Source organism: Myripristis murdjan, chromosome 5 (genome assembly GCF_902150065.1).
Source record: "Myripristis murdjan chromosome 5, fMyrMur1.1, whole genome shotgun sequence".
NCBI lineage: Eukaryota > Metazoa > Chordata > Actinopteri > Holocentriformes > Holocentridae > Myripristis > Myripristis murdjan.
In genome coordinates, this window is record NC_043984.1 from 4,585,103 (window position 1) to 4,611,097 (window position 25,995).

Genomic DNA, 25,995 nt, shown 5'->3' on the forward strand with positions numbered 1-25,995 from the left:
CTCACATAGTTACAGCAGTGGAGATATGGTGTTTTCACACAGCCTTGGGACTTGCAGTGTAAATAGGTTCCATTTTATTATGAGGATACCTTTTCTGTGCTTTTTTTTACACTTCTCTCAAGTGCAGTTTAACAGTAGTATTGTACACTATTTTTTTTTCTTGTTACGTTCACTGACTCATGATTGGTGGCAGTGCTTTTCACCACAGGATTATTTTTCAATCAGCAGCAACACCTCTAGTAATTATGCTTCCTGTAGTTCTGTTTCTATTGGGACCTCTAGCAACATACGGCATGCTTTTACTAGACATGGGTCAGCATCATGAATTTGTTCAATCTCTTTTTGAATATCTTTGCTGTGCTGAGATAAATCGGGACAGACCAGGAAGACGTGATTATAGTGTCCTATCTGGTCACAATCCCTCAAATTCCTCAGGGAACATGTATGTCCCTCCCCTCTAATTCTATACCCATGATTCATCTGTGATAACAGTGGAGGAAGTGATAGATTTTACAGTTCTAGCTGCAGCAACAGTGGCTTCTTCAGAAGAAAAGGAGGACGAGCAGTGATAGCCACAATGGCTGAATGGGCAAATAGAGTGACATCTACAGAAAGTCAAAATATGAGTAATATGCACATGAGCTAACATTAAAAAAAAAAAACATGCTGGAGACAGCAGTGGTGGCCGCAGTCACATTTTACTGTCTTTACTATTTGGGCAATTCAAAAAGTTCTTCTCCCTCTGGCTCTTTTTTCCTTCAGAACAAAGATTCAAGCCCCGGCATGATGCCCGTGTTCAAGTCCTTTTAAAATCGACAAAAACTCAAGCGGCTGTCATGGCCAATCGCTTGTCCCTCTGAAATGGCAGGGTGCAAATGCCCATGTCGAAAAGCCTCTCCTGGCAAATTGTTACACTAAAGCAATAGCATCTTTTAAAGCGCCCCTTTGCACCGGCAGCAGGCAAATGAGCAAGGGGATAGGAACTGCTCTGAATGATGTTTGTGGCGGCGATGGGGGTGTTAGGGACTTCCGAGAAGGCCTGGGTATGCAGTGTAAGCAGAGGATTCAGCAAAAACTGCAAATCAAACAAAACATTGAGTTTTGAGTTGTTTGTGTGCGCGTGTGTGTGTGTGTGTATGTGAGAATATACATAGATACACACACACATATAAAAAGATAGATAGATAGATAGATAGATAGATAGATAGATAGATAGATAGATAGGTCACATTTTGTAAGAATTGATCATACTAGTGTGAGTATATCTGATTATTTTGATTTACAGCCATATTTGTTCACACACATCCATAATTTGTAATGCCAAGTGGGATATCGGAGCCTACAATGCAAAAAAACATCCCTCTTGGGTGTCTTGTAATTACCACTAGGAGGATGGTGTGAATGTTTATTTTCCTGTCTGCAGCTTGTATTTCAATCTAATATGCAGGATAAGCAAATTCCATCTAAGGGACAGATGACATGTGATGCACTTTATGTGCTTGATAACACGAGGTGCCTTGAATTTCACCAGGTAACGTGGCCAGATAGGCAGAAGCACTGTAAGTACCCTACTTACTACTGCCAGGCTGCTGCCACTAACAACATTTCCATTTTTTTTTTTTTTTTTTGGAACTGTAAGCAATTCAAGAATCAAAACTCACTCCTGCTTTTATTTGATTGGACAGCCAAGAAAAGAGTGACAGTAATGTAGGGCCGTTTTCTGTTAAGAGCACATCAAAGTAGCACCATTTTCAACTTTGGTCCTCAAAAAAAAAAAAAAAAAGAAAAGGGAGGCTAAATGCTGCTGCTTTTTTCTGCTAAAACTGCATCCTGTTCGATCAAGGCCCAATGTAGAGGCATCAGACCTGACAGGAAACCAAATAAAGAGCTAGGTGTGAGGTTTAGGGTTACTGGCGACTGCCGAGATGCAGGAGAACAAAACCGCAGCCAACAAACCCATTTGATACACCAACTGGGCTGCTGGACAGTGAACAAAAAAGCCACTGATTTATTTAGCAGCATGCAACATGTTGCAGGGCCAGACCAAGTTCTGTGTGTAGAGACGTTTATGCTGACAAGTGGCTGTGGACACTGGCAAGACTGGCCAGCAGGACACCTACATTGACTGGCAGCCCTTCAACAACTCAACTACTTGAGAAATAAATTTCCTCTGGACTGCACACATAATATATGCAGAGTTAGAGGCCAATAAGCTTTGAGTATCAGACAGCAACACACGCACTATCTAGCTGGGCAACCAGCAGCTTCAAAATGATCTTCTGTCTGAATAAATGTTTTCTGTCTGATTTTAGATACTGTCCAGAGTTGGATTGTACATTGTTCCCACCCACGCGTAAGACAGATTTCCTGGAGACGTCTGCAGTCTTTCCAAGCATGGTGAAGAGAGCAGCTGTAGCTGACCTTAGTTTGGTAGCGCATATAGATGATGCACAGATTTTGATTTCAGGGTCTTCTGATGATTCAGGTCTTATATGGAACGTGAAAACTTTCAGAGAGACGTCAACTTGATGAAACAACTGTTACAGATGTGACTATCTGTTGCCATCGTCTGCCGCTCTGTCTACAGGGATTACAAGCTTGTGACTCTCGCTGCTTCTGCACCGGTTAGGTGTTCCTCTGTCTTCCATCGACTCGCTCCTACCTCGCTTCGTAAAACATCTGACGTCGAGTTACTTGGAGAACCTGGCTCATAGTGAGCAGGGTTCCTTTGACAAGAATATGGTTGCGAGGCAGAATGCATGTTTCCATGTTGGATCGCCAAACATGGGCTGTTGGAATCAGTCGTCCAGGCTCACACCGTCAGATCATTTTAAATATACAAATAAAACCAGAGAAATTATTTTGGCTGCAAATAAATAACAGACAGAATCTTGCATTGTGTACCTGTAGCACATAACTACTTATTTGACCACACACACACACACACACACACACACACACACACACACACACACACACACACACACACACACACACACATACATTATTTGCTGAGCACTCAAAGTACATTATTGCTTTTATTCTCATTTTTAAGGCTTTACATATATAGGCTTTAAGGCTTATAGGCTTTAAAAATCACAATATATATTGGACTGTTGCATAGCCTACGTGTTTAACTGCACTCTCTCTCTCTCTCTCTCTCTCACACACACACACACACACACACACACACACACACACACGCACATCCACACAACATAATTAACAAGGTTTTCTTTTGTGTAGAAATAAAAATAGGTAGTAAAAAAGCCCTGTGATCACACACACACAAACATCAAACATTTAAAAAGTACTAAAAATAAACAAATAAATGAAATAAAACAGAATCAATAAAAAAAGAAAGTTATGTGCAGTGTGAAAACTCATTCCTGCATTTTACTTCAAACTATTGCAACGTGTTTATTGATATGTTTGTTAAAAAAAAAAAAAAACTTACATTCTGTAAATAGTTCTCTTGTGATCAAAAAAATAGATCTGAGGCTTTATTTCTGACGCTGTTCTGTAAATACTTTTTTTTTTTTTAAATAAACAACAAATATAGCAACTGATCAACCCATGTCATTTTCAGGCTTAAAATATCAGCTAACGGTTAGGCCACGCCCACTTCCAGTTTAAGCCACGCCCATTCCAAGTAGTGACACAGATACAGATCACATAGTTGATTGAACAGATACAGATTCAGATAATGGGGCACTCTCATCATATTATCTGGACAACTTTTTTCTCCTGAGAGCAAGATGAGCAAAATGTCAAGGTCAGAAATCTTGAGCTACAGTTTCAGCAGCATCTCCAAATTGACATTCTATCCCTAATATTTCTAAAGGAAGAGATGTATCATCTCAGTCTGACTTTGAAACACTTGAGCTTTTATTTTAAGCAGGTTAGATTACTGTAATGCCCTCTTTTTTGCCTTCCAAAGAGGACTGTGAAGCAGCTACACCTAATCCAGAATGCTGCAGCTCACGTCTCGCCCAGGATGAGGAGGCCTAAGCGCCCGTGAGCAATAGAATTGATTTCAAGATACTGTATTTCCAGGTCTACAAAGCTCTTAATGGTCTGGATCCGCCGTGCATTTCTGACATGCTTATCAATTACAAACCAAGCAGGTCTCTCAGGTCACTGGCCCTAATCTATGGAATTAGTCTAGCAGACTATGTGAAATAAACCATATCCATTACACTAATTAAAACTTTAAAAACCTGTCTTAAAACTTTCTAACGCAGCATTATTAATCAGATGTATGTTGGTAGAGCTATGTGTTTATATATCTATGTCTGTGCTTGGTGGGTGTTAACATATCGTATGTAAACAGCTGTGTGGTAAAATCTGATGGCTTGACTTCATGACTGTGGCACTGTTTGGGTGGCGTTTTATTATCCAGTTCCCTTGAATACGTCTTTCTTAGATAAAACTAGGATGAAATGAAGTAAAGCAAAATGTAAAAAAAAAAAAAGTGCCAGACTAAGCAAGGTTTAATGACATTTGAAGGAACGAGCTTGCAGTAGCAATTGACAGCTGTGGCTGAGATGGACTCAGTGTCATATTGGTCACATTGCATTCATTTTGTTCTACATGCAACCAATATTCAGCGTCTTCATCCTGTCTCCAAGCATTGTGGAGATGTCTCTAGGAGTCAAAATGTCTACCGAAGCAAAAAAGTTTGCTGGTGCTTTGCCAGGCATAAATTAACCTGAATGCAGTAACACTGATGACAGCTGGCAATGAGAGGAGCATCACTACATTTGTTCAATTTATCCTTAAGTACTGAAAGTGGACGCAGAGGGTGGAAACAGTTTGTTTGCACCTAAAAAGCAATTCTGAGTGCAAGCTGTATTGAAGTTTCCAATTTCGCCGGTGCCTTGAAGGGGTTCATTTAGTGCACGGACCAAATTCCAGAGGGGCATTTCATATTTAAGGGGCTCAATCGTGTGATGAAGCAACCTAGGTCAAAACCCGGTGATAGGACATCTTATTAAGAACTGTTTTAAACATGATGAATCATTTTTTCTTTGCCTCGGGTATCAACTTTAATGTTACACTCAGAGCTAATCTTCTCTGAAATGCAGTTTGACACTTTAGGCAAAGTACATGTCCATTATAATAGTTAAATCTGCACTGAGGATGGGGTGGCCAAAGTGAGACAGGCTCATTATGGGGTGGTTGCAGGTATGACTGGACAAAGCTTTATCTCCAGAAAACTTGGCATGTGCAAACGGTTAGAAAGCATGTTTGGTTTGTTGGGGCGTACTAAAGAAAATGAACCTTTTGTATTTCATATATTCTGTCGGCTGCTCTGTAGTGTTGTTGTGAGCAGGGTAACATTAGGAAGGTGAAATTTTCCTCCTTCATGATGGAGAGCAGAGGGCTAATGACTATTAAATAGAACTGACCACACATCTAGCACAGCCAATTTGAGCCAAAATGAGCTGAACTTCACCCAAGCCTGATATATCAAACTTTTCCCAAATACTGTGGGCAAATAAGCCTACATGTCTTGTCTGGATATGTTGCTGAAGTTCTCAAAGTTTCACAACCGCCACAAACTTCTCAAAATCCTCCTCACGTAGCCGTTCTGACTGCGTTCATGTGGTTTCTTGTCAGTGACTATTCACTGCAACAACAGCACAAGAGGAGGTTAAGACATCCCATTTCCCTCTTTACATTTCTTGTACAGATCCACTGTCCATTGTATCCAGACTTTCGTTTCGCAGCTCTTGCAAGCTGTCCTGAGAGCTGTTCGGTTTTCTGAGATTAGACAAACTGCAACACAAACACGTCTTGCCCTGAAAATTTGGCCTCATGTGTTTCATGCAATTTATTTTTGAGATATATGACTACATGGAATGGCCAGCCTTCATCTCGAGCCTCTCAGCGTGCTCTCTTGTTCAAGTGGGCTACAAATATTTGTACCTTCAAGGGCCTATGATTTGCCAAATGACTTCTGATTTCTCACTTTCGACATGAGCATGCGTGACACAGGCTGTGCCTCTTCACCATGAACCTTTTTTTTATTGTCATAATAGCAAAGATGCTTTGTGAAAATCAAAATCTTACTGAGTTTTCTTGATAGCTTTATACTTACGTAATAATTTACAGCATCCCCCTCCCCCCCAGAAATGAAATAGCTCCAAGGTCCAGCAAATGTCCCCGGATTTGCTCCCAAAAATCAGGTCACTGTATATTAGTTGTAATCCCAACAGCATCGGGCACACTTTGATGCAAGTTCAAATGAAACACAAAAATATCATTCAGCATGATAAGTAGTTTCTGTGCATTCAACAGTCTTTCAGTATATGTAAAATTAAGTGGCTTATATTACCATCAGCAGACAAGACCACACATGAGGAAAGAAGATCAGTAGTGGAAAACCTCCTGTTTCAAATGTTACATTTTCTAAAAAAAGCTCATTTTGATGTAACAGCATTTTTAGAACAGTACCTGTAAAGAGATGACTGAATATGAAACTAATCCCTTACATTGTTACTGGAGAGAGTAATCTAATTACTGAGCACTAGTAACTGGTGTGCTGAGCAATGAAGTGTGAATTTGCTGTCAGTGATCAATGTTTTCAAGCAGTTTCCCATTTTGTTGAGGTTTGGGTTTCCCCTCATCTTATTTCTGTGATATTGTCGCAGGTTCTGAGGCTTGCATAGACAATAAACTGCTCAGATTCACAAATACAGCTGTAATGGCCCATTTTATTTTAGTCCCAAATGTCATTCAATGGTTTCTGCGCCCACACAGATGTTGCATCATGCACTATGAATGTTCTATTCAAATACAATCACTCTGGGGGGGCTGGCCAACTGAGATCACATATGTGTAATTGTATATGTGCAAAATTTATAATGTCTGTCATAAAATGTTATTTTCAGCCATTATCAAAGATGATTGCTCTGGAACCCTACGTGAACCAACTGCAGGAGCAGAGACAAAGGCTAGAATGACATGAAATAAAAGTAGCTCTGTCCAAATAACATTCCACTCATCTCCCATCAGGTCTCAACTTGAATTATTAAAAGCGTCTAGATGTGATAACATATCCTGTCGAAATCAAAGGAAGGACAAAATCATGTTTCTCTTTACATAAAGCCTCGCATAACAGTGTATTGTCACTGATAATGGTACAAGATAATATCGAGTGCAGCTTAGCAGGATGATTTCCCTGCTTACAATGCTGAATGAGAGGAGACTAAATTAAATTAACACCTATTTGATCATACATTCTAGCCAACCGTGGAGTGTTCCACCTTGTTTTGTTTGTGAAAATGAAGGGTTTTTGATTTCCCTTTAAAGCAATTAGAGTCTCCACCAACCTGACACTAAATGATCAATCTCGACGTTCATTTGGGACCAGTACTCTGCACAAAAACTGACCAGCATCCAGGAACATCTCCAAAGACGGGTCTGATGTTTTAAAGATGAGGCATAATAGAAAGAGCACACAAATTCTATGCACTCCCACAGCCTTTTATGGTGTTTTTTTTTTTTTTTTTTTATTGTAGGCCTGTAACGATCCCGCGCTGTGGATAGTGAGGAGGCTATGTTACATTTAAATTGTACGCTATCAGTTTTACAACTTCACCTCTGATAATACATAACACAGAGAAGTGCAGACCCCCTGGACACACACACACACACACATACACACACACACACACACTGTTACTTTATGTAATGTTAATTTCAAATATTACTGAGGCAAGGCCAGGGTCCAGTGCTTCTCATCTTGCAGTTTGTGTATGTCCTCTTTTTGTTTCAAGAGGCACGTCTTCATAGTCCTTCCAAGTAAACATGCAAGCAAATAAACCACCAAATGACTGTATGAACAGCTAAATAAAAAAAATTGTTTGCCCCGCCTCACAGTGTCTTGTGTTGAAGCAGGGCACAGGCTACTCCTAAGACTCCTCTCTGATATGGAAATCACTTCCTTGTCTAATGCAAATGTCACAAAGAGGCTCTGATCCACTCCTAATCACTAAGTAATCACTTTCTTGTTTGATCCTGCTGTGATAGCAAGAATGGATTTAGGAAATCTGCGATGCTTCTACTTTGGAGATTCTGAATTTTTCAAGCCATGTTGGATCAGAAGCCTACATATATATATATAGAGAGAGAGAAGCAGACTAAATGTAGACTAAATTCAAACCTTCTTGGCGGTGGTTGTTAAACTATAAATGCAGCAAAGATTTTGACGTCTACTTTATGAACTTTTAGCCCTGATACCATCAGATGTTACAGCCAAGTCTCTTCAATCTGCATATAAATAACACAACGTTTACACTTTGAAATTACATGTAGTGCAGACGCAGAAGTCCAGTTTTACATGCAGGTGATATGTGAAGTCATGCAGGACAAACACCCACAAAGTCCCAGACCGGTGTTTGTTTTCAATGTTAGCAAGCTAACGCAGCTAGCTGACATTAGCTTCTGACGACTGGTATCATCTGTCTGTTTGTTTTTAACGTTAGCCTGCTTGCTAATGTTTCACAACCTTAACCATAACCTTTACTTAACCCTAAACTTAACCCTTTACCTAACCTTAACCCTAACCATAACTTTTTCCTAACCCCAATTTCCCCCCCAAACTCAACTAAGTAGTTTTGATGGCTAATGTTAGATATTGAGCTTATGGGCTAACACTCATGTGTGGTTTGTTTTTAATGTTAGCAAGCTAATGTAGCTAGCTGACATTAGCCTGTTTACTAACATTAGCTTGCTTGCTAACGTTAGCTTGCTAGGGAACATTTCACAGCCTTAACCATAACCTTTACTTAACCCTAAACTTAACCCTTTACCTAACCTTAACCCTAACCATAACTTTTTCCTAACCAAATTTTTTCCCCCAAACATAACTAAGTAGTTTTGATGGCTAATGTTAGCCATTGAGCTAATGGGCTAACACTCATGTGTGGTTTGCTTTTAATGTTAGCAAGCTAATGTAGCTAGCTGACATTAGCTTGGCTGTCTGTATGTTTTTAACATTAACCTATTTACTAACATTAGCTTGCTTGCAAACGTTAGCTTGCTAGGGAACATTTCATAACCTTAACCATAACCATTTCCTAATCCTAACCCTTTACTTAACCATAATCCAAACCATAACCTGTCCTAATGTTTTCCCTAAACCTAACCAAGTTGTTTTGGTGGTTAACATTAGCTATTAAGCTAATGAGCAAATGTTCTCGCATGCGCAGAAAAAAAAGTTTGTCTGTGCATGTGTGAAGGTTGCACATCAGCTGTCCACAGAAGTCAGTGGGAGGGCCTGGCATATCACCTGAGTGTGAAACTGAACTTCTGCATATTCACTGCATGTCCTGTCAAAGTGTAAAAGTTGTGTTATTTGTCTGCAGATTAATGAGGGCTGGGCTGGATGTTATGTGCTATTATAAGATGAATGTGCCAGAGTCCTTACTAGATTTATGTTTGGAAATACACACACACACACACACACACACACACACACATTGATAAATAATCGTATCATGTTGTACAAGTGCTTGTTGGGTGCTGCTGTGCTTCTCCAGCTGATACTCATATTTACCATAAATGTGACAAAGTGCGTGATGTAACTATTAGAATATCTTATTGTTATTGAGAGAAAATGAGTCAGTGGGGGACAACAACCGAGAACCAAATGATCTCATGGAGAGGTTTTTTTTTTCTATGTAATCATTTGTTGAATTACCTAATTAATTAGATACAGAATATGCTTTTGATAGATACCTGGGGATCTCAGGGAGATGCAAACAATGGATCCCTATTGTTGTATTTTTCACTCTTAGCAGCATGGACACAAAATATCCCATTGTCATCCCAGCCACCGCCATTAGTAACACAAGCTCTCAGACAGACACAGCCATGATCGGTCCCTTTGTTGCTATTAGCATTTTTTTTTTTTTTTTTTTTTTAAAAAGAGTCATCTCATAGTTTGCTGGCATGGTGAAGTGTGTAATTATCATTCCATGTATAACAGGCTGCTTATTTGCCCTAGTGACATACTCGAAAGGGAAGGTTGTGGTGCAGTGATCCATATCACCTTATCTCCCCTTTCCCCTTGGGGCCACACATTTAGCACGGAGCAGCAGGCTAATAAAGATGACAGAGGTTTGTGCCATGTTTAAAAGTGCAGAACACAGGATCTGGCTTGTCATTCGATTTAAAAAAAAAAAAAAAAAAATCCATGTAGAAACATCTTAAATGGGAGAGAGGTTATTTGTAATATTCCTGGTTGGGGTCAGCTGGGAGCCCCGCGTGGAGGCAGGAGAGATGGTTTCAGACAGGCTGTTATGTGCAGCGCGTGCTTTGCATGTGGAAAGGAGCAGCGCTGCTTTGTCTCATTTAGAAACTTTTAGTGTAGCACTTGAAATCGTTCCCTCTTTTTTCAGTAAAATTAGATATGGTTGAGGACACGGAAGTGGAGGAGACAATGACCACATCAGGGACCTAATAGCCTCGCGGTGCATCCTGGAAAATGGAATTCTGTTCCACAAATGCTAAATTGTGTGTAAATTGGGTGTCAGGCAATTACGTGGGCTGTTGATTGCAAGATTTATTATCATTACTCTGCATATGGCTCGAGTGGGCCTACTTCAAATACAAATTGATCTCTCACCAAAAAAGTTCAAAACATTACATCCTGTGTAAGTGCATCCGTCTTTTACATGAAGACATTAACTCATGTAATAGGTCTTCATTTGCAGTCTTTTAATTATTTGTAGAAGATTCCATGTTCAGTGTTAACACTGAACGTGGTATCAGTTTATCGATTGAGTTTCACCATTGAGCCAATATAGACTTAGACTTTGCAAATAAAGTAATACCAGATGCAGATTGCCAGACTGACACTGCAAAAAATGTAGTCCAAATTGTATATTTTGCTCAATAGGCTATGTCACATTTGCATCACGGCTCAAAGATCTAATAATGAAAAGCAAATTTCCAAATTTAATTGTAATTTTTCAAGAAAGTTAATGTTACCTCTCCTAGCTCTACTGGCTGTTTGGCAAACGAGTCAAAATTACCATGCCTCCCAGATGTATTGTTGTTGCTAATTTCCAGCATTGGATATTGTTCCCTGAAGATGAAACATATTGGCGGTTGGAATATTAAAGAAAATGTTCAGAAAGGCAGCTCAAATTCAAATTTTGGAGTGTCTGGTCTGCTTGAGAAAGGAAGATCCCCCCCCCACACACACACACACACACACTGCACTTGCACAGCATGACAATTTACTAACCATACTGACATGTCGGGCCCCCTTGAGCCTCATCAAGAATATTGTAAACAATTTTTACAACAATTATCTTGATTAGATAATGCTCCTCCCACTCTATGTGCACAGGTGTGGATGATTCTCCTGTGGGAGCGTCTCTCAGTAATGGACAGTGCCAAAAAACCAACCTGTCACATTCTAATCAACACATAAGAAAAAAGAAAAAGGAGAAAAGGGAAAAGGGAAGGAAAAATATATAAAACATATTTACTCATGGGTAAACAGAAAAAAAAAAAAAATCAGATACAGGACCCTTCTCCTGCTGTGTGTGAGCTGCCAAGGTAATGCCAGGCAAAAAAAAAATAAAATAAAAAAAGAGAAACCTGGATACCTTTCCTCCATTTAGAGAGCAACACTAAAATGCATTATTATTCTCCGTAAGGATGTCTGCGTAGTTACTATGGCAACCGATATACATGCGCCAGCAAAGAATTGCACTGCTACAATGCACAAATCCAAACTGATTACCTCGACAATGTGGTGTGGACAGTGAGCCTAAAATATCAGACTGGAAAAACAAATCAGATTTCCCTGCTGTGTGGACGCATTAGAGGGAAGGATGAGGCTCTTAGAAACTTTGCCTGCAGTATCCTTTTTCAGGAAGAGGACTTAACCGGCATTAAAACACACTTGCTTGTAATATGATGCTGAGGAAATGAGCAGCACCGCCACTTTTCATGGTCTGAGACATTACAGATGCTGAGGTGACGCTATTAGATTAAAAAAAAATGTTTGAGAGGCCAATCGTCTTCCGCCGCGTTTATATAGGCAGCACATGAGCTGCGGGTGCACTGCTTGCCATAGCTTGTTGATGTTAATGCCGGTCCGCATATGTTTCATAAAATATAATATGATAAGTCTGCCATTGTTGATAATAAGGCTTATTTGATGTTGAGCAGTATGTGCTGCACACCAGGGACAGTGAGTGTATGTGTGGTAAACCAGGAAGGAAGGAGGCAACTGAGGGATTCAGTGTGCAACAAAGCCTGGTGTCAAACAAATGTAATGTGCTTATATGCAATTCAAGGCAAATTCTCATTTCACTCTGCATCTTCAGCGTGCATATTATTTTTCATCAGTTCACTAAGTGGATAAGAGGAGCAAAAGGCAAAGGACCTGGTCAGTGCATGTGGGTGTGCGAGGAACACAAATGTTTGACACTGTGTTTATTACCCTTGATTTGTGCTTCATATTTGTCAGGGATTATGATGTGACCTTTAAGAAAAAAACAATATTTCATTCACAAATTTTCTTTCTTTCTTTCTTTTGTTTTATATTGCTTGGATTAACTGCTTACACCTTGAATATGATGGCACGATGGGGGGCTACATGTCACTAGACACACCCTCAACCTATGGCACTGGAAAGTGGCTGAGCATAGAGGGAGGGCCATGAAAGCAATTATAACAAATTAGATGCATCAAAGAACTAAACTGGGGAAAAAGACATTTTTTGCATTAGAAATCCATTGGAAGTTTTTCCTGACTGAACTGAAATATGGCACCGGATGTTTAAGAATGCTGTAGATTAAAAAAAAATGTAGGTTTTAATAACCGCTGCACATTATTCATCCAGTGCACATTATTCATACCCTTGCAATTACAACACAGATGCAACAGAAAAACATCGCTGAACTGAGAAATGTTGACACGTTTATACTTGGGGATTTAACAGTAGGAAGTTAGACACCCAAAAACCCCACAGGAGTGTGCTGTGTGTACACACTCAGCAGGCTCTCTTCCCTTCTCACAGATTCCAGTTGCCCAGGCAACCCTGCCTTGGAGTTTTTTAAACTCGGATTTAGAATATGACGCCTCCTGTGTCTCTCCGCAGTCAAGAAACAGGATTACCGGGTAGAGAGACACACCACTTCTGTGTCGAGTAGCCAGTAACCTATCTTTGCCACAGCATTTGAAGGTAATGTTTGACCAGGAGAAGCTAATAGACAATCCAGTGCCATATTTGCCCTCAGGAGGTGCACTCCCATATTTCTCGGCTGACTGTGACAAGAGAAAAACTCATTTGCATAGTCGTTATACTGCGCTTTGACACTGTCAACAGCTTTAATGGGATTTGTCAAAACGTGGGCCACAAGTAAAGCTGAGAAACACAACCAGAGGCATTGTAAGAGCTGGGGGTATTAGAATAGGATGAGGTGCAAAGAGTTTGTGTGGGCACCGAGTGTCTCAGCCTCACCATCATATCATCCTGGGATTGCTCTCTAGCTATAACTTTACTGTACTGTTGTAATCAGGTCAGCCGTTCTCATCTTTCCAAATATAAACATCTTGTTCTCCTCAAAGCAACTCAGGCAGCTGGCCTGTGTCCAAAACCACAGCTGGCAAACACTTAACAACACGTGTACTGCACTTTTGGGCCGCTCACATAATGGCAATATGTTGAGGGGAAAGTACTGCGCAAGATTTGGACATAAGAGCGCCTACAAACTCAATACAGATCATTCTCTGCTCATGGGTGTAAAAACTTTAAAAACTAAATACACCCACACAAACTAAGTTGAACTGAGCAGATATAAATAACAATAAAAAAAAAAAAAAAACAATCCATACTTGGCAGGTTTTTTGTGCAATAGTTCCAAGTGATGCGCTCTCACAAGTTTGCAGCGCTCGATCTTCAAAAAAATCGAAATTTAAAATTGCATATATGGTTACTTTCCACATAAGCCAAGTTGATAAACAAGCCACGATTCAACCAAAAGTGCATTGAAAAGGCAACAAACAGTCCCATTTTAAACAAATAAGGTCCTAGGGGAGAGGTTTCAGAGAAAGGCAGGGTCACACACACAGGCACAGCCTCGGGTCCCACTCCATACAACCACAGGCTTGTACTAATAGTCCAAGCAGCTTCAGCAACACATAGGATCCAATTATTAACACATGGGGTTTCTCCAGAGCAGGGAAGGGCAGGGGCAGGGGCTAAAAGGACAAAATGGCATCTGCAGTTAGTGTGCAAAAATGACGGCCCATTAGATTTGACATGGAAAAAAAATCTTCTAATCTTTTGGGAATAGAATATTGAGGATTGTCTTTAATCCCTTGACTCTGATTTTCACTTAAAAATCCCCTTAAGTAACTTCAAGGTCAGATAAAAACAACTTTTTTCCATATCATGCAACAGTGTCACTTATATATTCTATATGTGCTGGTTATAACACTTCATTGAAGCTGCATCAGGATTATATTGAGTGAAATACTCAAAGCCCAGATGTCGTTGTTTTATGGCTCTAACATTTCATCAAATAGTAGACACCTTGATGACTTGTGCATCGTTTTATACACATTTCTCTGTAATTCAGCAGGACGTGTGGAAAGCTTGGGACCTGGAGCTTAAAATACATTTCTGTGAGTTTGAAACAAAGCACGGCCATGCAGCGGTGGAAAATCCGTCCATGGGCAGGGCACAGTTGAAGAGAGGGGTATTCCAGAAAGCATGTTAACAAATTCGAACCCTAACATTGAACTCAGGGCTGATTAAATAAGACATGGCTTATTCAGGGTTACAGTGGTTGCATAACAGCTGGTTACAATGAATTCAGCTCTGATTTATTTGAACCTAAATGAGGCACATTCATGGTGAACTTAAAGAGCCTCAGATAAAATGGTTCACCATGGCAACCAACAACAAGGAAACTAGAACATATTCCACGCCTGTTGAATTTTTCCTGCAATACACAGAATACGAGAAAAAAGCAGCACGGCGGCAGCTGCAAAAGAGTGTGAGTTAGTGAAAACTGCTTACCACGTCAGTTCAGAAGTTTAAACAATTTAACACAAGATTTGTTTCAACCGTTTATTTAGTACAGATCCTTTTCAGCTGAAATTCTTTCTGGCAAAAAAAAAAAAAAAAAAACCCAGAACCTTGGCAGCCGTTTGAAATCTAACACAGTTCACACTGGCTGGATATTTTGATGCTGTGTAACTATGGTGGAGCTGCAGCAGAGGGTGGAGGGCAGGGAGGGGGGGGGGGGTGCTAAACACAGTACGGTGCAGAGGATTAGCCCTTGTGTGGTTGACCCTGTGTGTAGGCCTATCACACACTGTCTCAACTCTGCTTTTTCTCCACAAAGACATGAGACAAACACAGTGGAGAAAACTGGGGAGAGTCAGGAATCATGTTCAGACTAGCTTATTTTAATATGCAAGAGGAGCAAACAAATTAACAGGTGATACTAATCAAACTAGTATTCATTAATTAACTCACTAATCAAATTAGTATCAACTAATATTAGATTATCTAGTTTCACACCAAAGCAGATCTAAAATTATTTCGGGGCTCACCAGATAAGAGCGTATATCATTTGTTACGGCTGAGTCCTGATCGCAGTGTCCTGGGTTCAAATCTGACCTCAGGCCATTTACTGCTCGTCATCCTCGCTCTCTCCTCCCTTTCCTTTCTCTCTCCACCGTGACTGTCAAATAAAGCAGAGATGCTAAAAAAAATAATCTTTAAAAAAAATCCAAAATCATTTTCTCCTTGGAAACAGCAGTGAGTGAAAATAGAGTTGTCACTTCATCGCCAAGCAAGAAAGCCAGACTTTATAACAGTTTGCAACGAAGAAACTGGTGATCTTGACTGTGAATAATTATATGGACTTCAATGTGTCAGATTGCCACACAAAAAAAGGGGGGGCACGCCATGTCCCTGACAACTGTTTCCCAAGTAAAATCCTGCAGATTCAACAGGCTTTCTGACCAAAAACTCAGGTTCAAAACCTGCTCTCAAGGGTAGCTTCAGAGCACAAGTTACCATGGTAACTGATCTAGAGTTCATCTAATCTCACGTTTTGGAAAAGGAAATCCCAGGTTTCCCTTAACTCTTCATTAACAAACTGACTTTAGTCAGTAAATCGGCTTTCTGCAATATATCACTTTGTACTGTTACTAATAGGACATTCAAAAACAAATTATTAATGGCCCACTTGCCATGACTTAGTTGTGTTTGATTGTGTTGTTGTGAAAAGCTGGAAAATGGGACATGCATAATTGTATGTCACAGGGTTAAAGACAACTGGTAATCAGCAAAAAATACCAGCAGGATGAAAATAAATGAAGAGAAATTAACTTAATAAGCCTACTTTTTTGTATATTATTCAGCAGTCAAGATGTACAGTGATCAAATCTTATTATGAAATGGTTTTGGTTGTATTTTTCAGCATTTGTGTAGATGCAATAGTATTTTCAGTCATTCTCATTATCACTGCTGTTTGCATTTTTTCATAATAAAACACTGACCATCTGAACTCAGTCTGAATGTCATGGACTTTATTTTTCAGGATGCAGAGAGTCTTCGATGGCTTTCACAGCCGTGTGAATGACTAATTAGAGAGCGCATTTCAGATTCTTGTCCTTGAATTCTAGTCTGTTCTAAATAACATGATCCTCTTACTGTCCTCATTCACCTGCTGTCCTATCCAGCTGGACGAGGACACGCGCTCACTGTCTGCCTTTCACCTCGCTTTCAGTTTGCTCCTTTTCTTTCGAGGGCATTTTTTCCTCACGGTGTGTGCAATAGGCAATAGTAATACAGATTTGATTCACTTCTAGCATTTAATTTCAATAAACATATGGATGAATCACTGCCTGGCGAGTAATTACAATGTACAATGTAACATTACAGCTGTTATAGTTAGCAGTGATGCTTGATCATGACCAGAACTGGCATAGCATAATGTCAGGCAGGTTAGTCACTGAGGGAAAAAAAAAAGATTTACAGGGAAATAAGGTAGTCAGCTGGTGTCGACTTACAATTACTTATTTCATGCCAGTAGCCGTGTAAGTGGAAATCCAAAATATTTGAGAAATGTTTATAAGACTCTAAGTGTGCCGACTGATCGTCACACCATCAGCTATAAGTCACAGATGAGTGTTAGAGCGGGCCACCCTGCACCGGCCAGGTTTATGTGATAAATAGGGGCGGGAAGCAGGAGTTTGTCCGATGCAATTTAAACATTTCTCCGAGAGGGGTACAATCAGTCGAGGGGAAGATCTATCTCTGTGCTGATAGATATTTTTTCTCTTCATCTCTTCATCACACTTGACAAAGCCTACACATGTGAGGCGTGGGTTTAAAAAAAAAAAAAAAATCACAATCACAGGGAGATGCAAGTTTCTACTTCAACTCAACAGACAGGAAACAGGAAAAAGGAATAAGAACATAATTTGATGATTCAGTCCACATGATTTCCGTCATTAGACTGATGATTAGGAGCTTTTAGACTCAACGGACAAAAAAAAAAAAAAAAAAAAAAGAAAGTGCATTAAGCATGACATTTGGTGGTTGAAGCTACATGGTTCCCATCATTGGCTTGACTCAATGAATTTTGAATTTTGAATTTGTAGTTGAAGCAGCCACCTTGTGATGCTGTGCTGCTGTGGCAAACAAAGTCCTCAACATTCATAAACCACAGAATTGATTATTGGCTGTGTGAAGCAAATATTTCCTCGGGGACTATTTTCCCTGGTGGAGGGAGCGCTTCACTCCGTGCCACTTTCAAGTCACCAAAACACAACAGTGCTGCTGCTTTTAGGAAAACTAATGTGGATGACTTTATTACGGTGATGGAATACTGGTGTGAAGAAAGTTTGAAGTCTCTGAAAGTTCATTTTCATATTGTAGTGGAATGAATGGAAACCAATGGTGATAATGGAATTCTAAAATATGACTCTTTGGGAATAGATGAGCAGAAACGTGAAGGTTATACATTTTATAGATATTACACTTGAAATGAATGAGGCTTCATAACGCTAATAACAACATTATTACAGAAAGAACAAACTTATCTGCAGGGCATCATGACTGTTTTTACTTTCTTGCTCAACTCTTGATTGTTGTCACCTTTATCTCGTGAAGCTAGGCGACATGCATAATGAAGATGGAGTGTGAGAACGGTGTCCAATTCAACAGAGAGCAGGATTAAGACGGGCAAGTCTGAGCCATTATAATGAAATGGACACAGGTTGACACAGCTGAATGATGAGAATAGCAGGCGCGAACCGATCCCTTCACACCCCACCGGCCCGGCTAGCAGACAGGTCAGTGGTAAATGACCGACACTTAGGGAAGAGGCTCGTGTTGGCGAGAGCGAGGCTCCCAGAAGAATTATGTCAGGGAGGATGGAGGAGTGCTGTAATGAGCAGAGGGAGGGAGGGAGGGAAGGGAGGGCAGGCGAGGCAGAGATGGTTGACCCAGGGATTAAGATTAATCATAATGCAGACTGGCACTCAACAGGCGAGCCAGCAGATACCCTTTGTCGCCGGCGTCGGTGCGGGGTACCTGGCTCTCCGCTGGGAGACGACCCATGGGTGTATCTTCATTAGAATGACATAATCAGAACGAGCACAGCGTGAGGTGAGCTGCTGCGCGTCTCATTGAGGAGCAGTCTCTAAGGACACCCTGCAACCACACACACACACACACACACACAGCAACACCTCCCAACATCCAGCCACCCTGACAGTCTCCTCCTGAACAGGCAGCACAATGAGACTCCCCCTATCAAGTCATCCATCAGTGCTACTTGGTATCCTATTAAAGCATAAAAGACAGCTTGATGGTATTACATATCCATAGTGCTTAATCCGTGGCCTGCCAATATTCACCACACAATAAATGCATTCATGTAGCCCTTAGTACAAAATAACAAACACTTAAGAGGCTTTCATTATTTGCTGTTGAAGCATTAGCTGCAAGGCTAATACAGCATTATAACAGCCAATAGATCTCTCTCTTGCATTCACTCAGCCTCTCTCTCTCTGTCTCAATCTTGTTTATTCTTAAATAAAGAAAATGGAATGAAGGCTATTCTTTGAAAAAAAAAAAAAAAATTCATGATGCAGAGGAAAATTTAAAACACTTTCATCAAGCATCAAACCGCTTGGCATCGCTGATCAAGTCGGTAACTTTTATCTCCGTCTGATTCTAGATATAATGTTGAAGAGAACTTGAACTAGTCTAGCTTGAAAGCTCCTCAAAAGCAATCTTGATAATCTTAAAACGGAGCTTAAGCTGCACCGGTCTGAGAATGCAGTCTGGCTCCGCTATGCATTACAAAATCCTCAAACGGAATCCCGTCAAGATAACGACAGGCGGGTAATGAACGAGCACTCGCCGAGATCTCGAGTTTATTCGTTCTCCGTGTGATTGGCCAAGCTTCGATTAGATATGAGGATTCCCCAGGTAAGTATCAAGCCCACTTCCATTTGAACAGGAGGTAAAATGAGAAGTCGACAGTGTTTAGTGTAATAAAAGGCAGAGATTAAAGAAACTTTGGCAGCCAAGTGTGGGTAATTGATTTATAATTTATCAACACTTGTGCTGAGCAGTGGCCACCAGAGAGATAGAGCTGATTCCTGTTTCAACCTCTTTGCTTTCCTCATGAGCACACTTAATATGGGCAGCCTTATTCTCAGAGGGGATGTTTAAACTACAGCTATCAATAGATACTGAAAAAAAAAGAGTCTGACACAGAGATTCTGTATAAGCAAAACAAAGCTCTCCGATTCCTACCTGATTAAATTAAATTGTCACTGCAATCAAAGTGATCTATGATACTAAGGCAAATGTGTAAAGTGCCATAAATCTCTTTTGTCCTGCCTTGAAAGGTCAGCATTTGCTAAGATGAGTCTAGAGACACTGTTTTATTTCACAACGATAAAAGTGAGAAAGTCAGAGGAACTCTAAAGACAGAATCCCTGCCTAAGCAATAAACTGCTGCTCGCTCATTAATGAACAGTGTCCCAGCCCAGGGTAGCGGGTGACACCAAGGTGAATGTCACCATACCCTCCCACTGCACAAAACATCTAAAAAAATTATCCCAAAACTTTGCACGCAAAAAGTCAAGTGCAATGCATTTGACGATAAGAGGCGCAACAAAAAGTTGGCTTGGATCAGCTGATTGGTCACTCGGCTGCAGTTCCTGGTCTTTGTATTTGTCACCTGGTGATAGCCTGTTATCTTTGCCTCTCTGCTCTGCCACTGGCCCGCTCTCCTCTCCGCCATGTGTCCTTCTGACCAATCAGACTGGATGCCAGCTCAGAGTTAGTCAGGGATTTGGCAACTCGGAGAGCTGTGTGGAGCAGACATGCTGGTGACGGGTATTTTGAATACCAAAATGAAAAGAGAAAAAAAAAAAAAAAAAAAAAAAAAAAAAAGCTGTTTGCTTTGAAACATCAGTCACCTTGAGCTGATGAATCAATCCATACAATGTTTTGTCGCTTTTGTCTCCAAAAAGGTGCACAAAGCTGGCTCATTTTTGAAGGCTCTATGCAATTACGGTCTATTCCCGGAGCAGTAGAAGGCAGCACCCAGCCTGTATGTTGGCAAAGCCAGCAGCTGACTGCCCCTCATCAGGTCCCATTAATGTATTGGCAAGACAAATGAATGGAGAGATTTATCGGCCTCATGAATTTCCACTCTGGTTTTCCTTTTGATTTTACTGCTGGTTGCACTAAATGAAAAGCTTCCATCAGTTAGTCATGAGAGCTCGTCTATGAAATCAACGGTTGCAGCGATTTAAGCTTTGAAATTTCATAGACAAATCAGATATTTCAAATTTAATCACTTTGTTGATTATTTTTGGGGGGTTATTTTGCTGCTGAATATCACACATTCTATAGTAATAAATCAGTCAAAAGTATGAAAAAGTGCTTATTTGCATTTTTGCCTGCTGGGGCCAGTGGGAAAATAATTCATGTTCAATCATGCAAAGACACTGGAGTTACCCTTCTATTTAAATGTTTGCAAATTGCTTCATTTCATGTACAGTCAATGAAGAACCTACTTTACCAGCAATGTGCATCATTTAACAGTGTGAATGTGCTATACACAAGTGGCCCCTTCCCTTCTCGCCCAGTCACAGTTTTTGACGCACAGAGTGGTGCTGAGCCCTAAGTAATCATGCCCGCTAAAAGACAAATTTCTGTGATTCCAGATTTCCATCAAGTGATGGCGGTCTGCTCGCATGAGGGGCGCAAATCATTTAGAGGCTGCTCGTCTCAATGAAAATCTGCAGGAATGCTTGTCACTGAGATTCACATTCTTATTTTCCAGTAACTCGCTACAGTACTGCACAGACACACACACTCACACAGCCAGTTTGAGCGTGATTCTGTGGAAGTCAACCAACAGCCCGTGGAGCAGAACAGTGCAAACAAATCCACAACTGTATGACAGAATGAATGTTCAAATAATTTGAAAGCGATGCAGACAAAACATTTGCATAGAGAGTAAAACACAAATACATTTACAGTACCAATGTGACTTAAACAAGTGTTGAGATTAACTAAGTGCTGTGAACTCAGTCGCCTGTTTCATTTATGTCATTCAAGTGCTCATGAGTGCTACAGGGAAAAAAAAAGAGGAGATGGCGCTTTGAAAAGATGCATCAAAGCTTTGTTTCAAATGTGAATTATGGTGTCTGTCTTTAATCAAAACATTCCTCATTTTCTCTTTGAAACCTGTGTTTGAAAAACAAAAACTCACTCAACAGTACTGTATTCAACTTTAATTTGATCCATTTGAGCGCTCATGTAGATCATACTGCTTTCACAATAGAAAATAATTATACTTTTGTACGGTAAATGGTTTCTTCATCTTCCAATATTCTTTACATTCCTATATATTTCATATGATGTGACAACAAAAGTATTACCTGAATTAAAATTGAACTGAACTGATATACTTTTGTCAGTAATCTGCATAAAATGCCTGATTATGGCAGAGTGAAAACATATTGTAATTGCAGTAATTGCCACCAAAGGTGGCAATTACAGCTTCAGTTTTTCTTGGATGTGTTTGTAACACTGTATAGCAGGCTCCTCTCAGAATTTGCTTGTATTAGGCTCCATTCATTGTTCACTCAATCCTCACAAGTCCTTGCCTTTGAAATGCCCCCCTGCAGCAAGATGCCATCACCGCCATGCTTCACGGTATGAATGATGTTAGATGGGTGATGAGCTGTGCCCCTGTTTCTGCCAGACATGTTTTCCATTACAATGGAAAGGATCAATTTTAACTTCATCAGACCAAAGAGTAATTTGCCTAATGCTCACAGGTTCTTTCACATACCTGTTAGAGACCACGAGGTGTGCTGTCAAGTGCCTTTTTTTTAGGAGAGGCTTCCTTTCAGACCAAACTGTCATACAGCCAAGATTTGTGGATTGCTCCTCCGACTCTTGTCATGGTAAACTCTGTCCAGAGTTTTTGGCTGCCTGTCTTACCAAGCGGAGTAAGGGGTAGTTCTGGTTCTTTAGGATTAGGGCTGGTGGGTTCTGTCTCAAGGACTTGAGTTAAGTATAAACAAGTTAGACAGCATTTCAGTCCTGCATTCTAATCCCTGCAGTATTTCCAGGTAATTATTATCTTTGGCACTAATTGTCAGAAATGTGAATGCAGTATCCACTAAATTGTGACCTGCCTGTCATCTCAGTGATGATTTCTACTTGTCCCCATCCAACAGCCCTTGAATTCTATTGCAAATTAGTCATCAAATTAAGAATCAATTGTATCAAGAGCATAGATTAAAAACCAGCTGATCACTAAAATATCTACACTGGCCACCATGGTGCGTCCTACTATAAACTTCCTGGTGTCTGACACCAAAAAGCATTTGGAGGATTTGAAATTTGTTAACTTTGCTAACCCTTTGAGTCCCTTAGCGTTGGTGTTACACAACAGCTGTGACACTACTCCTCACCCACTGGCCAGCTGCAGACCACAGAGCAAGTTCACAGAGGAGGTGGCATGAAATTATCACAGTGCAAGCTGAATGATGGAGCAGGAATCTGAATAACGGAACTGGAATAAACTTGTGTGCAGAGGAGAGTTACTTTCCCAAAGCACAAGATGTGTTCACCGCAAGCCAAATTCAGATCTGAATGCCTGCCCAAAACCAATGACTTGATGCTTGATCACCACCAGAGAACTTGAATGGAGTAGAGTGGACATTGAACTGTTTGCCATGGTCATTTTGCTAGTTCAGAAATAAATGGTGCTTGTATTTATCTGGTGCTTGTGGTTTTGCTGGAATGTGGAAGTTACGACTCACATAAAAATGGCAGCAACTCCAACCATCCTGCTGTGATGATGTGATTGAGAACGTCCATTCTACTCCAATTCCAGTTCTGTGTTCACTACCTATTCAGTTTAGTTTGTTCACCCACTGTTTGTGTCACAATGTATGTTTGTAACTGATCTAACGAATCAGTTCTTTTTCACCCAGTCTTCAGGTCTCTCACATGCCCCAGTGAGCATATGGGTAACTAAGCCCTTACAGTCCCTTTGTGGGCAAAGGCCATAATCACAGAACTAGGGTTACCACACATAACTATCATTTTGGGTCTGGGCTGCTGATGAGACATTTTGGCCACTATAATACTGAAAGACAGCTATCAATGTGGAGCGTAGCTGAATAGTAGAGTGGGTGTCTTTTTCTTGAAAATACACAAGTGAATGGTGTGATTATGCTAATTACTCCAGGATAATTAGCTAGGTACTGTAGGACTAGACAGCATCTGTATTTCACCTATAATTTAATATAATGCTTCCATGCTACAAACAGTGAGGCAGTTCTTTTCCTCTTTTGGTGGAGGTGGAGGTTTTGCCCCATTGTTCAGTGGGACACTTGTGGGAAACACAAAGAAAGGAACACATAGAGTAAACTGATTTTCACTGTCTCATTTTTCTAAAGCCATTATACTATGCTATCACAATTAATTTGAGAATGATAAATTGAAGTTAATATTCTGCCTGTGAGAGCTTTAAATGCTAGGGAAGACTAAACGTCTGCAGGACACTGGCGCTCGAGGACTGGAATTGATGACCCTTGCTATAGACTGTACTACTGCACTGTTTGTGATGTGATGCATTGTTCTCACAATAAATCTTGTGGCTTCCAATTTGTTTTCGTGGACCAAGTCGCCATCCGACGCATCTTTTTTTTCCATCCTCCTTCCTTGCATTCTTTTGTTTTGGGATCACACTTTGGTTTCGTGGAGGACACAGAAATGCTTAAGAATGCGCTTTAAGAAAGATCTATAGCCTCTGCTTGATGTCATTTAGGGGCGGTCCCACGCTTTACCCACTCTGCAGAACAATCCAGTCACCACGCACCAACTTGCCCAACAACTCGGTCAACTACTTGACTGCACAGCACATCTGTAAAGTCCTCAAGGATGCAAATTCTTGAGCTTTTTGGCAAAAGAGTACAGTCAGGCAAGGATGTGGTACTGGCAGCTGCTGCCTCTTTCCAATTCAAGTGCTTTTCAGTGACTCTCTTGAAGTGAAACAAATCCCCACTCTTTGAGTTGCAATGTGCCTATTTTTTTCATATCATCATTATCATACAAAATATAAGGGCATATCAGTTTTTATGGCACAAATCAGAAACCATATAAATCCCATCTTGATGATACAAAGACGCTTTTTTTTTTTTTTTTTACAGCAGCGTAATTATCACTGTGTAATACACCACTGGGATTGTAGTAACTGTAGAGTCGCCAGCTGTGAACTATTAAGAAATGATGGCAATGACCAGCGGATTGAGAAATCAGGCTCCCAAGCAACAGCCAGCGCTGCCTCCCATACAGCTGGCCAATATGATAGCTTGTTTTCCAACAATTGAAGTTTGACAGAGTGCACTTGTTCTCCCAGCCGAACAGCAAACGTGTATTATGGCTTTTGGCACTGACCCTCTTCTATACAGTACAGATAAAACTGAATGAAATAGATGCTTTGCTTCTTAATGGCACTGAAAGTTTAGAGAGGCTTACTCACCCTGTACCAGACAATCTCTCGAAGCCTTCCGTCAGTTTTGAAGTTACACTTGAGAGTAACAGTCTCTCCCACAACAACAGGAGGCAGGGGCTCTATGGTAACTGTCAAATATCCTGAAAGACAGTGTGGAGAAGAGTTTTATTATAGTGATAAACAAAAAAAAACAAAAAAAAAAAAAAAACACTTTGCCTGGGAAAAAAAAGAAGTTTCATTTTTGGTGAGTTATTTTTCTCCTATGGAAATAAAATATAACACCACCATTGGGCAATCACGATAAAGCACTCATGAATCTCAAATGCACTTATTATTTAAATTCTTAATTTATCCAGGGAAACTGACCACTTGCTTTTTTTGCAGCTATGATGTGACTTGAATTTCTGATAGATTTTCATACCTGGGAGCTCCCCAGCACAACATAACCTCCTAGCTGGCTCTGGTTTTGGGATTTAAACCAGCTGACGTCCACTCACAACCATATCTCCAAGCCTTAGTTAAAACCACTATAATCTATGCATGCATGGCGGAGGTAAAATAGCAGTTATTTTCTGCTAATGTACAGGATTATTAATTCGCAAATCCACAAATCTCCAGTTCATTCACAAATTCCAAAAAACAGAAACATGAGGAAATCAGAATGAAAAAGTACCCTACTGTGAGATAGATTTGGTGCTCTCATCAAAGCATGTCCATGAAATCTTATATACTGCATGTTTCGCTGTGTAGAATCTGTTTAACCCCCACCCACCCCTCCTTTATAGCTGAACCTTTTTTTGGCCTTGGATAAACCTGCTCAGTCAATAAACCTCAGACAGAAAGGCAGTCATTTGAATGGCATCAAACTGCAATGATTTCAGAGAGGAATTTCAAAAGGAATGCATCATTAAATCCATATTAAATACATTATGAT

General features: G+C 40.4%; 1 protein-coding gene across 2 annotated transcripts in view; it reads right to left on the reverse strand.

Annotated features, from left to right (window-relative positions):
* Positions 1-25,995, reverse strand: part of igsf21a (immunoglobin superfamily, member 21a) — a 224,342-nt gene that overhangs the window by 129,144 nt on the left and 69,203 nt on the right. For both annotated transcript variants that reach the window (XM_030052223.1, XM_030052221.1), the window contains exon 2: positions 25,089-25,201. In XM_030052223.1, coding sequence (XP_029908083.1) covers positions 25,089-25,201 — 113 coding nt within the window. The remainder of the gene's footprint in view (positions 1-25,088; positions 25,202-25,995) is intronic.